A 13,670-nucleotide genomic window follows, 5' to 3' on the forward strand; every position below is an offset into this window, starting at 1 on the left:
GTTAAAATATTTCTGATTCTGGGGGCTATTGGATTGGATGCAGAGAATCAGCAGGATAGCCAGGCAACTGGTATTGCTTAAAGTGAACCTGAACTCATGCATGGGACACAAGGTGAACACAGATTAATGCACCATGTTAGAGTGAAGAGCCTGTCTAATTCTGCCTCAGCTGCTAGTAATCACATTGTACTTTGAGCTCTCAGCTGTGTCAGCACAGAAATCTCAGCAGAGCAGCTAATTTGTAAACACAGGATGCTAACCCTTTGCCTGCTTCCATGAAACAGGAAGTAGACAAACTGCAGGAGTTCTGTGGGCTATAACAAAGAAATATTTTTTCTTTAAAGTTATTATGCTGTTGCATATCTTTTAGAGCAGAGAGGCAGTTATGAGTAGAGGTTAATTTTAAAAGGAATAGATATGGCAGCCCCCATATCCCTCTAACTTAAGTTGTCTTTTAAAGCAGGGGTCCCCAACCCCCGGTCCGCGACCCAATACCGGGCCGCGGGGCGTTTCGCACCGGGCCGCGGCAAATCCCCTGCCTCACAATGATTTTTTTGCTGGTGACTACCGTCCCGCCCCCTCCTTCATTAGCCGCGAGTGCATGCGGCTACATCTCCGCCTGCACGCATTAGAGCGCAGCCGCGGAAGCCGGAAGTGACGCCCAGCCCAGCCCATCTTTCTCGGCGTCAGCGTGTGTAGCCTATGCAGCTGCGCTTTTCCCGGGCAGTGTGAGGCAGCGAGAGAGGGGGATAGCGTGCCGTGATAGCGTGGCCGTGGTGGACCGTATTCAAAATACATTCTCTTCTCGGTAAGGCGGCTGTCTATATACCAGCGTTTTTCCACCTTTGAATCTAGCCTCACTACCTGTTCCGATACTTCTGTGCTGCATAGGTCAGGCCTTAGGCCTGGGATTGTTACACATGCAATTTAACAAGTATGCAGTGATCATAGTTATGTGCAGTTTTTGATCCACCTCTTGCTGGCTTGTTTGCGGGCTAACTATACTTGCTATACTGGGCTAACTATACTTGCTATACTGGGCTAACTATACTTGCTATTCTGGGTTAACTATACTTGCTATACTGGGCTAACTATACTTGCTATACTGGGCTAACTATACTTGCTATACTGGGCTAACTATACTTGCTATTCTGGGTTAACTATACTTGCTATTCTGGGTTAACTATACTTGCTATTCTGGGTTAACTATACTTGCTATACTGGGCTAACTATCCTTGCTATACTGGGCTAACTATACTTGCTATTCTGGGTTAACTATACTTGCTATACTGGGTTAACTATACTTGCTATACTGGGCTAACTATACTTGCTATACTGGGCTAACTATACTTGCTATTCTGGGTTAACTATACTTGCTATACTGGGCTAACTATCCTTGCTATACTGGGCTAACTATACTTGCTATTCTGGGTTAACTATACTTGCTATACTGGGCTAACTATACTTGCTATTCTGGGCTAACTATACTTGCTATACTAGGCTAACTATACTTGCTATAGTGTGGTAACTGTACTTGCTATTCTGGGCTAACTATACTTGCTATTCTGGGCTAACTATACTTGCTATACTGGAATAACTACTGGCTATACTGGGCTAACTATACTTGCTATACTGGGCTAACTATACTTGCTATACTGGGTTAACTATACTTGCTATACTAGGCTAACTGTACTTGCTATACTAGGCTAACTGTACTTGCTATACTGGGGTAACTATACTTGCTATACTAGGCTAACTGTACTTGCTATACTGGGGTAACTACTGGCTATACTGGGGTAGCTATACTTGCTATACTAGGCTAACTGTACTTGCTATACTGGGGTAACTATACTTGCTATACTGTGGTAACTGTACTAGCTATACTGGGGTAACTATACTTGCTATACTAGGCTAACTGTACTTGCTATAGTGTGGTAACTGTACTTGCTATACTGGGGTAACTATACTTGCTATACTAGGCTAACTGTACTTGCTATACTGGGGTAGCTATACTTGCTATACTGGGCTAACTGTACTTGCTATACTGGGGTAACTACTGGCTATACTGGGGTAGCTATACTTGCTATACTAGGCTAACTGCACTTGCTATAGTGTGGTAACTGTACTTGCTATACTGGGCTAACTGTACTTGCTATACTAGGCTAACTGTACTGGCTATACTGTGGTAACTGTACTTGCTATACTGGGGTAACTATACTTGCTATACTAGGCTAACTGTACTTGCTATACTGTGGAAACTGTACTTGCTATACTGTGGAATCTAAGAAAAAAGGGGGGGCTGCTGCCGCTAACACTAGCCACGCCCACTCACCCCTCCCACCCCCCCCCCACCCCGCCCCCAGGGGGGCCCCGGAGAAAATTTTGGTCGGGATAGTGGGCCCCGGGCTCAAAAAGGTGGGGGACCCCTGTTTTAAAGCATACCTGACCTAAGGCAAAGCTACCTAAGGCAAGTAGAGAAGTATGTTCATGCTGGTTCCACATACCTCTGTGTTGTCCATTCCTCTCCTTGTTCCCCCTGTCCATGTAATCACGCCTTGAAAAATCTGACATTTTGCCAAGTCAAATTTTCAGACAGGAAGAGGCAGGCTTGCTGCGATGTTCCCTCCTATCACCCTCCCATCCCCTCCTCTTAAAGAGACACTGAAGCGAGACTAAATCTCGGTTCAGCTCTCATATATAGCAGGGGCATGTGTGCCCCTGCTAAAACGCCGCTATCCTGCAGCTGCACGAGGGTCCCTGATCTCCCAACCCACCCCCCGCAAACCTTGGTCGTCTTCTTGGTCGCAGATTCTGCTTCTTGGAGGCAAGGGCTAACGGCTGCAGCCCTGCCTCCCAGTGCGTCTATCAGACGCGCATCGCCGCCTCTCAGTGAAGGAAGACTGAGAAGGGCGGGGGAGAGGCGGAGATACACGCTGACAGACGCGCGTGGGGCAGGGCTGCAGGGGTTAGCCCTGCCCCAATGCGGAAGCGCTCCCCCGCATTACGGAGGGGATTTGGGGGGACAGGGTCCCCCGTTAAGCCGCGGGATAGCGGCGTTTTAGCAGGGGCACACGTGCCCCTGCTATATATGAGGTCTGAAGCGAGATCTATTCTCGCTTCAGACTCTCTTTAAGGGGAGTGAATGGGGCGGGGAATAGGAAGGAACACCACACGGCAACACTGTCTCTTCCTCTCTGAAAAGCTAAAAGTCACATTTAAAAAAAAAGTGATTACAGGGATCAGATAAAAATGGTAAGAGGAACTGACAATGCACAGAGGTTTGTGGATCCAGCGTGAACATACATCTGTGCTTACCTCAGGTAGCTTTGCCTCGGGTCAGGTGTGCTCTAAGTTGCAACCTTGGAAAAATACACTCCCTACACTCAAAACATAGTCGGAAAGTAACACAAAGATGAAATGAGTGTCGTTTCAAATGTTGTGTTGCAGTTCTACTCACCTCATCAAATTCCTCTCCAAACCCAACAGGCTTGGAAATGGCATCTGAGATTTCCTGGGCCAGCTCCTGCTGGTCAGCAATGTCCTGCATTAGCTCGTCAACCTTATCGATATCCCTGCAGAGAAACACACGGCATCATTAAAGAACAGTACACACAACTTGATGTTGCCTTTATGGGGGGGGATTGAGAAAAGGGTCAGCACCTGAATCTGCATGGCATGCAGGCCCACTGTTCCCCCACTCACCGTGACCGCCCCTGGTGCGCCTTGTTGGGCCCTCCTCTCACCTCCATAGCAAAGAAACGCAGGACTCAGCCCCGAACTGTCGCCCGAGGGACCAAGTCCTGATCCCTGCAGGTGACAGTAATTGTGCATTCTACGCACTGTAAGATAAGGGGCATCACAAAGACTAAAAGGTAGTTTTATAAACCATGCACAGAGGACAAGGTACAAATACCTTCTATTAAACCAATCCGGACCTACGTAACTGAAATCTACACCCTGTTTACTGCCCGTTATTCCTGCCAGGGTATAGATTTAAATCACATACTGCTCCTGACAGGACTGAAGATGTCGCCACCTGCGAGAAATTAAAGATTGTACAATAGGCAAACACTGACTAAATGATAAATGGATATTGTGCGCTGTAGCTCCGCCCCTTTTCACGCACACCAGTGTAATTATGGCATAATTAAATTATGTGATTCAGTGGGCAAAAGATGGGGCCAACGGTGTCAATTCATCAAAGGCTGTTCCATAAAAAAAAAAGTCGGGGTGAGGAGAAGCAGGAGGCTCCCCACAGTGTCCGGGGAGAAAACCCTAGGAAAACATCACTGTAGCCAAATGCTAGTCACTTGTCTTTTACTGGGTGCAGAAAACCAGGGATGCCTGCACATTGTTTCCTGAGAATTTATAAGTCTACTACAGTAATGTTTCTGGCATCTCGGGAAATGATATGTACAATGTAATGGACATAATGGAGTCGGTCAACAAGGAATCCATGCTCAGTGACAATGCATTCACTGCACTGTGCAGGGCAGGAATCACATAATGCAAAAATGAAGCCAGTCTGCTTTTAAAGGGGAACTTCAGCCTAAACAAACATACTGTCATCAAGTTATATTAGTTATGTTAATTAGAATAGATAGGTAATATAATCTCTTACCCACCCTGTTTTAAAAGAACAGGCAAATGTTTGTGATTCATGGGAGCTGCCATCTTTGTCATGGGGGCAGCCATCTTTTTGGTTGAAAGGAGGTGACAAGGAGCAGGAGACACAGTTCCAACTGTCCTGTGTCCTGATAACCCCTCCCAGATGCACACGCTAGGCTTCAAATGTCAAATTCAAAATGTACAAAAAAAAAATTGCACCAAAACAGCAGAACGAGAACAATAACATCAGAAATCCCATCATGCTTTGCACAGCATCAGGGGAAAAAAGCCCGGGCAGTTTTCTTCTGTGCAGCTAAAAATGAGGCTTGTATAAAAGAAACAAAGTTCTGATGCTGTGAAACTGTTAAAGAAACACCAGGTCTTTTCAGTGCTGTTGAGTCAATTTTTAGTCCGGAGGTTCACTTTAAACTACTTGTATATATTGTTCGGGGAGTGTACTTTCTGCACTTGTTTTATGTAGCCCCACTGTCATATATCCCTATAGGGTATCTACTAAGGAACCTGTGGAATTAACACCAGTCCCTGTGGACTCTCCATGGGATTATAATTAGTAGGCACTATACAGAGTACATGCATGGCGTACAGCTGTCACTGCCAATAGTTCAGGTAGTGAGAGTAAATTACCCCAAAAGGGACGATGATGACATTAAGAATCTAACAGTGTTAGGCGCTGGCAGAGTTCTACTCAGACACTGTGACTAACGGACACATATATATGTGCACTTCACGTTACAACCAGGACTAAAGGATAGAACAGGGCTCCCCACACTTTTTTGATCAAGGGGCCTGGTCAACATACTTCAGACTGCTGGGGGGGACGGAGAAAACATAAGGTGATGTAGAAAAACTTTACATTGAACCTAGGTATTGTAGACAGTGCCTATTAACATCGGCAGCCCTCATGTCTCCCATTTATCCAGAGCTGATATTACGCCACTAACACAGCATGTGCAGATAGTATGCCCCCCAACACGGCTTTTTGGCTTCCATGAGGAAGAGTTGTGCCAGCACTGCTATGCTATACACACAGGCGTGTTTCTACCCTGTTGTAACCTTTTTTCCGTGCTTTAATTACCTCTGCAACTGGAGTGCCGGAATCCGTCCTCTTTCTTCATACTGCTATGCAATATGTGGGCCACCAATATTTAAAAATGAAGTGGGTGACATCTATAAGTAATACATTTGGTGTGGGGGCCAGTGAAAAAGCCTCAAGGGGCCGCATTCGGCCTGCGGGCCTTAGTTTGAGGACCACTGAGATAGAATGTCCAAAGGGAACTAGTTCTCCAATGCCAGTGTCAGACAATAAAAGGAGGAAAGGGAGCATCCAGAGTAGCTCTCTCAGTGGTGGGGTTTGGCAAGGGTCTGTATCGGAGAGAGCGCTTCTATGGTACAATACCTTTAAAGCAGATTGCTAATTGCAAAAGAAATGCACGTGCAAGAGTGCAACATTTTGCAAGCATATCTCACATGCACAATGTTCCACTCCTAGGAGAAACTGTGGCCAGCAGGGGACATCAACAAAGGTACATGTTAGGTCTGACATCTAGGCAAGCTGCATGTGCCAGATGATAATGATGACGCATTTCGACACACCGGTGTGTCTTTGTCAAAGATCCTGACTTGACAAAGACACACTGGTGTGTTGAAACGTGTCATCATTATCACCCGACACACGGAGCTTGCCTGGACTCCAGACCGACCACATACCCTTGTTGATGTCCCCTGCTGGCCACTGTCGACATCTGAGAACACTGGGCAGATACGGTTGCAAACTTTTGCGCTCTTGCATGTGCATTTCTTCTGCAATCTGCATTAAAGGTATGGCACCACAGAAGCACTCTCTTCTCTCTCCTTTTTCTAAAACAGGCACTGAGACTCTAACCTGAAGAAGCTGATAAGACATGCGAAACGCGTAGTCTAAGTTTCCAACAAAATTGTATTTGGATACCCTGCCTTATCCAAGATATAACACTGCCACAAGTTTCTGTTGGGGCGCCTCCTCCCACCTATCCCCTAAAATAGTGTCTAATGACTCCCCACTGTCTCTGATATACAAGCTTCAGTGGTTCATTCTGTAATCCTCAGATAAGAGGACAAGCCTTTCAGGAGTGACAATACTCACATGTTATCATGAGCGGCCTTCATAGCCTTGGCGGCATAGCCCATGTTCTTGAGCACTTCAGTGTTAGTGTTGGCGTTCTCTAGGGCTTCCCTCTGGAATTCAATCGTAGACAGCGTTCCATCGATCTGTGCCAACTGCTTCTCGTACCTCTTCTTTCTCTTCAGGGCCTGCAGGGCAGCTGTGGGCAGAGTATAAGTTAGTGGATGCCGGGACATGTCACAGGTCTGTGTTACGCTTTGTGATTATTCTTGGCTCTGTCTGTCCCCACTGCGCAGGGATATGTATGCAATATATATATCTAAATATGCCAAATCTTTCCTCACTGCCGTTTTTACATTCTGAAATGTATCACTGGTGGTGACATCTGTCAGGTGCAGTTCTGCGGAATGTTTGAATACTGAGAGTTCCGAAGCCCCTAGAAAATATATCTGGTCTCCCAGAATGCTCTGGGGGGGGGGGGGGGGATGAGAATTCCACATAGCTAATCAGCCTAGGCTAAACATCACTGGGTGGTCAGGGCTACATTCAATGTACAGCAATATATAAATACAGGAAGTGTGCCTGATGAGGAAACCAGGAGAATCACAGTAAGGTGGGCATACTGAATAAATGTACTGCATTCTACTATAAGTTACTACAATGACTCTTTAAAGTTACCACATGTATCTATCTGGTAGCTAGGAGAAACACTATGAAGACTTACTGCCCCAGATGCTGCGGTTACAAAAATGGAGCTACACTTAGCCCTGGTGAGTAAAGCTACATACACATGGGGACAATTGTCCCCCGTTGCATGCGCGCACGCGAACAGGGAGCGACAGCTGTCCACACGTCTCGCCAGAAAGGCAGAGACGCGGCGGAAGTTGTTTGTGAATGGAGCATGCCCCGGCCAGATGCTCCATTCACTTGCGTAGGTCTCCTGTCGCTAGCCCACGTACTCACGCGGGACTAGCGACAGTTCCGGCGACAGCTGTAGCCGGCGATTGAACATGTCAATCGCCTGGCGACAACTCCGACGGGCGACGGTTCGGGGCGCGCGCGTCATACACATGGGCGACCTGTCGTCGCAGCACGCGCGTGCCACGTGGTTGTGGCGACGGCCGTACCCCGTGTGTATGGGCCTTTACTGAACATGAACTTGTCTACCCGTTATCTTTTTCTTCCCCTCTGGCAGCCACCCCCAAACCTGCCTGGCTTCCATGTTTAGTGCTCAAACCACATCACAATAAGGGCTGGTGCACACCAAAGCGGTTCTGGAGAGTTTTTTAAAACGCTTGCAGGGGGAAACCTCTTGGCTAATGAAAGTGAATGGGATGGTGCACACCACAGCGGTTTGTTTTTTCCACAAACGCAAACTCGGGGGCTGCAGCATTTTTTTAAAGATTTCTGAGGCGTTTCTGTCTCAACGTTAAAGTATAGGAAAGTGGAAAACAGCTCTGAAAAACACTAGGTCAGAGCGGTTTTCCAGGCGGTTTTGTTACAGAAGCTGTTCAGTAACAGCTTTACTGTAACAATATATGAAATCTGCTACACAAAAACGCTCCAAAAAACGCTAGGCATGTTTAGAAAACCTCTCTATACATGCCTAGAATCGCTCTGAAATCTGCCTCAAAAAAGAGGCATTTTCCCTTTTCTATTAAATAAAGGATTTGCTTATATTATTTTCTAGAATTCATGTGATTCTCGCAACAGGTTCTCTTTAAATTGTACGTCAAGATGTTAATGTGGCCAGGCTGTAAATAAACAGCCTATCACAAAGACTACATTGGATGCTACAATTGTTCCCTGAAAACTGATGTGCAGAAGGTCTATATTCTTGTGTCTGATCTGAACGTCACTTTCCATAGCTTCTGAATGAGCAGGTCAGTGGGATACATTTTAGACCATTCTAAATGCATCTGATGTGATGTGTACTCCTATACTTATATAGCTGTGCTTATTTTCCTTCCAGCAGACTCCCATAATCGGTCACGTGACACATATCAGAGGCTCTCCTTCCTGCTCCGCATAGCTGGGGAGGGGCTTTCATTGCTGTTCTGCATAGCTGGGGGAGGGGCTCTCATCGTTGCTCAGCATAGCTGGGGGAGGGGCTGTCTTCGCTGTTCTGCATTGCCGGGGGAGGGCTCTCATCACTGTTCTGCATAGCTGGGGGAGGGGCTCTCGCCCTTGCTCCGCACAGCTGGGGGAAGGGCTCTTGCCCTTGCTCCGCACAGCTGGGGGAGGGGCTCTTGCCCTTGCTCCGCAGAGCTGAGGGAGGGGCTCTTGCCCTTGCTCCGCAGAGCTGGGGGATGGGCTCTCGCTGCTCCGCAGAGCTGGGGGAGGGGCTATCGCTGCTCCGCAGAGCTGGGGGAGGGGCTATCGCTGCTCCGCAGAGCTGGGGGAGGGGCTCTCCTCGCTGCTCTACAGAGCTGGGGGAGGGGCTCTCCTTGCTGCTCCACAGAGCTGGGGGAGGGGCTCTCCACGCTGCTCCACAGAGCTGGGGGAGGGGCTCTTTAGCAAGCAGCAGGCGCAGTAATCTGATATGAGCCAGATCACACCTGTACCAGATAACGGGGGTTTTCATTTACTTATAATTCAGCAATATATTACACACATCATGAAAGCAGGTTGGATAACGATAGCCAATAAAAAGTTGGAAGACAGGTTTTTAATTGTATGTTATAGCAGACAGTAGTGATCCTCACAATACATAGAGAGACAAACTGAAAACACTGAGTTTTCCTCAAAATAAAAAAATGTCTCTTTACAAAAAAAAGTTCTCCTGCTATCTGAACAATCTGAGGCAGCTGTGGTGTTTCTCTATTGTGTGCCCATTGTGGCAGAGCTTTAAATAGTGCTGCTGGCTGGCACCTAGTGAGGAATGCCGTAATCCCCACCCATCGCTAAAACAAGCAAATTCTGCGGCTTTCCAAAAAAGGAATAGGCTGAACGGACTCCAGTGAAACATCCGGTAGAATGAGTGGTGATTGCTTTGCTTAGGTTTATCCTGCCTGCAGCCAGTACTAGGCCTCGCTTACACTCTCCCTCATATCATTCCTGCATTCATATCACTGCTACAGGTCTGTGCGTGCCACTCAGGTCTGCACAACTCGCCAGTTACTGAATGTGCAGTGTGTAAGCCAGCAAGCTGCCACACGCCTAGCAACTGCCTGACTACAGCCCGCCTCCTCCCTTTACACATAAACATGGGCTTCTGACTGCAGTGACAGCAAACATCGGCTAAATGCTGGCCTGGTTACTGCAGACATGACAGGTTGTAGCCTCACTGACACAGGAAGGCTCTAGGTACTCGTGCATCTAGCGATGTATGGACAGATCGACCAAGAGTCAGATCTCTCTCTGATCGGAGACTGATCTGTTTCCTGCTCATACACTGCAGGCCAACTCCTGAGAGGAATCGGCCCAGCAACACCACCTCCCCCTGGTGCCCTTGCTGTGTAAATCTCTACCTCTCCCACTGCTGCGACTCCCATTCTCCTACATTGTCACCCACGAGCTCCACAATTTATCGAATCAGATGGTCGATCAAGCTACAAAAATCAGTAGACGTTTGGGCACCTTAAAGGACTACTATCGCTAAAAAAGTAGGCAGTTAAAATCTGACAGAACCGACAGGTTTTGGGCCAGTCCATCTCTTCATGGGGGATTCTCAGGGTTTTCTTTGCTTTCAACAGCATTTCCTGAAGAGCAGTTGCAAAGTCTAAATGACAAAATAGTGTGCAAGTGAGTGGGGAGTCTGGCTGGTATCTTACTATTTTGGTAGTTAAACTGCTGTTTAGGAAATGCTGTTGAAAACAAAGAAAACCCTGAGAATCCCCCATGAGAAGATGGACTATCCCAAATCCTGTTGGTTCTGTCAGATTTTAACTGCCTACTTTTTTCGCGATAGTGGCCCTTTAAGAAGAATATTTACTGTGGAATCCTGACCACATGTTAACCGCGTTCAGAGATCGTATTAGGGTGAATGAAGCGCTGAGCAAATCTGAATGTGGGGTCCTTTATATTTTAATACTGTAATGGAGTTAAGTTGCAACGTTCATGATTTCTGACTTGGGGGAGCCGCTAAGGAGTTTATGGCCCTGGGCTATTGCTCAATTTTGCCCCATGACTGTGTCAACCATGCCCTACTGCTACTACGGTACCATGATAGTGTTTGATTCAACAAAAGCTATGGCACCTATAAGAAACTGTAGCATTATTTGAAAATAGTAAAGTCATCATCTTTACTCAAACGTGATCAGATTATCAAAACAGGAAAGGCCAAACATGTGCATCCAATAACTAAACTGTATTTCTTTTTTGAAACAGCCACATAGAAGAATTTGAAATAGAGGAAGGGTCCACCCCATTTCCCATACAGATTAAGATACCAGAACTGATCTAAAAATAAACTGTGGTTTGTATTGTCACCTATGGACACCTCCTGAGAGATGTCAGTTTCCACCTGGGTCCCCGGTCCAAGCTCACTCGTTAGTGTATAGTGAGCAACTGGGCATGCTTGGTTTTCTTCCATGTATGCTCTTGAAAACAAGTGTGCATGCACAAGCGCTTTTTATCTTTGGGCATGTGCAGTAGAGAACTCGCACATGCCCAGTTCAGATACATTGTTTTTAAATTTAAACCCTGGGTATGCCCAGCTCGTGAGGCCACACATGTCCAGCACACAGGAGCTTGTCATAATAATCATAATACTGTATGTATTTTTTAAATCTATTCAGGTGTCCTTTAAGTGTTAGATGTACACTGAACTCAGACATACCAAGAGTTCGATTGCTCAAGGTGACTGCCTAGGGCCTGATGGGACTTTAGGGGGCCTGAAGGCACTCAACACATACGCTCCTTTTCAGGCCTGTATGTCCTCTTTACATGCCACCTGACCACTAGGCAATCAGACATGCGAGACCCCTCTGCCCTCTATTGTTACTGGTAAAGTGGTTCCTTTTTTGTTTTTTAACGTATGCTAATGCTACTACTTTATAGCCTCTTGATAGAAAAATACTGAATAACTATTGTTTTCATGTTTTGTCCAAACATTTGGGGAAATAACTGGTAGTAGTACAACAGCATAGGCTTTAGTGCTATCACATGAGAAATGGCGTTGGTGACAGATCAACATATTATATAATATTATATATATATATATATATATATATATATATTAATAATATATATCTTGTCACTAACTGTCCCTAAAAGGAGCTCACAATCTAATCCATACCATTGCCATATGTCTATATTATGTAGTGTAAGTACTGTAGTCTAGGGCCAATTTTAGGGGGAGCCAATTAACTTATCCGTATGTTTTTGGAATGTGGGAGGAAACCCACGCAGACACGGAGAGAACATACAAACTCTTTGCAGATAGTGCCCTGGCTGGGATTCGAACCAGGGACCAAGCGCTGCAAGGCGAGAGAGCTAACCACTACGCCGCCGTGCTGCCCTAACATATGCGTTTTAATGTAGATTTTCATATGCGTTGTGGTGCATTACGCTACAATTTACCACAATGAGTATGCGTTTTTAATGCATTTTCAATTAGGAAAATGCAGGCGATTGTATTATTTTTTTGATTTTCAACTGTAACTATAGCGTTATGCATGTGTTGAAATGTTTTTAATAAAACTCGCTTTTCCCAGAGCTTGCGTTTTACATTAGCTTTCCTCAAAACACGCAACGCAAGCAGTGCACAATAAACAGATCCAGGGAACGTTGAACCGCAACACACAAAAGAAAAAATGGCCTATGGTGGCGCCGGCTGTGCTGAAGTCTCCTGCGCTGTTTCAACAGTGCTCGCTGGCTGGGATCCAGTGCTGCATGGCTTCTCTGCCATAAGAGGTCCTAATGTTCTTTGGAATTTGTCTGTCTTTTTTTTTTACCATTTTGCCTTTTAATGATATTCCTTGTACCTGTTTGTTTACAGAGATCCAACGAGAAACACTGCATTAGACTATGCCTATGGTAGGGATTAGATTGTGAGCTCCCTTGCAAGGCAGTGACATGAATGTGTACTTTGAAAAGCCATGCCCCCCCCCCCCCCCCCCATATGCAGTATCTTGATAAATCAGGTTATTAAAACAGCCCTATTCGCTTTAGTGCTGCAGATCGATTTCTATCAGGTTAGTGTCTCATCCTCTGCCTTCCTCCCTGTTCTGCACTACAACAGCTGAGCAGCAGGTTAAAGGTCTATCATTACTGCACAGTTGCCAAGTGCTAATCCACTTATGCAGTTAACTGTTTCTACACAATTGCCATTAGCTAAATGTGTACTACCAGCCAGTTACTGTGGGCATCACTATGAACATATCAGACCCACTGCACACTCATTTTTCTTTTGTGCCATAATAAGCGGTTACCTCCTCACTGGTAGCCCTCCAATAAAAGAACCTGTCATACTGGTTTATAACCGCAACTACACACATACTTCCCCTACATAGATACGCAAATACACAGGAAGCAGGAAGCCCAAACCATGGCATTTCTGTAACTTGCTGTGAACTCTGAAGCCTCATATTCTGTCATACAGGTGCGAAGGCTGTAAAGGTGTGTGGCTAGCCTCCAGGCTAGTGATGTGCCCTGTTGCTATGCAGCAGAACGAGTGTCAACAGAGCAGCGCACAACAAAGTGGCCCTGAACAATGTCCTTGGCCATTGTTCGGTCAAGGCAATCTACCAGATAGATCGCTCGAAGTCCTGCTGAGGAGAATTGAAGGCTGCTGTATGCACACTAGATTCTAGGCAGAGACCATCTAGCATGTGTACGAGGCTTAAAGAGAATCTGTACTCTAATATTCTTACACTAAAAAGCATACCATTCTATTCCTCATTTTCTCCTGTGCCCCTCTGTGCTGTTTTTGCCACTCTCTGCTGCAATCCTGGCTTGTAATTAACAGTTTAGGCAGTGTTTACAAACAAACTAACCA

General features: G+C 46.1%; 1 protein-coding gene across 1 annotated transcript in view; it reads right to left on the reverse strand.

Moving 5' to 3' along the window:
* The window catches only part of CHMP4B (charged multivesicular body protein 4B), a 36,068-nt gene that overhangs the window by 11,359 nt on the left and 11,039 nt on the right, over positions 1-13,670 (reverse strand). Inside the window, exons 2-3 of the mRNA XM_068263783.1 lie at positions 6,752-6,929; positions 3,458-3,572 (exon numbers count right to left, since the gene is read on the reverse strand). Coding sequence (XP_068119884.1) covers positions 3,458-3,572; positions 6,752-6,929 — 293 coding nt within the window. The remainder of the gene's footprint in view (positions 1-3,457; positions 3,573-6,751; positions 6,930-13,670) is intronic.

Source organism: Hyperolius riggenbachi, chromosome 12 (assembly GCF_040937935.1).
Source record: "Hyperolius riggenbachi isolate aHypRig1 chromosome 12, aHypRig1.pri, whole genome shotgun sequence".
NCBI classification, from domain to species: domain Eukaryota; kingdom Metazoa; phylum Chordata; class Amphibia; order Anura; family Hyperoliidae; genus Hyperolius; species Hyperolius riggenbachi.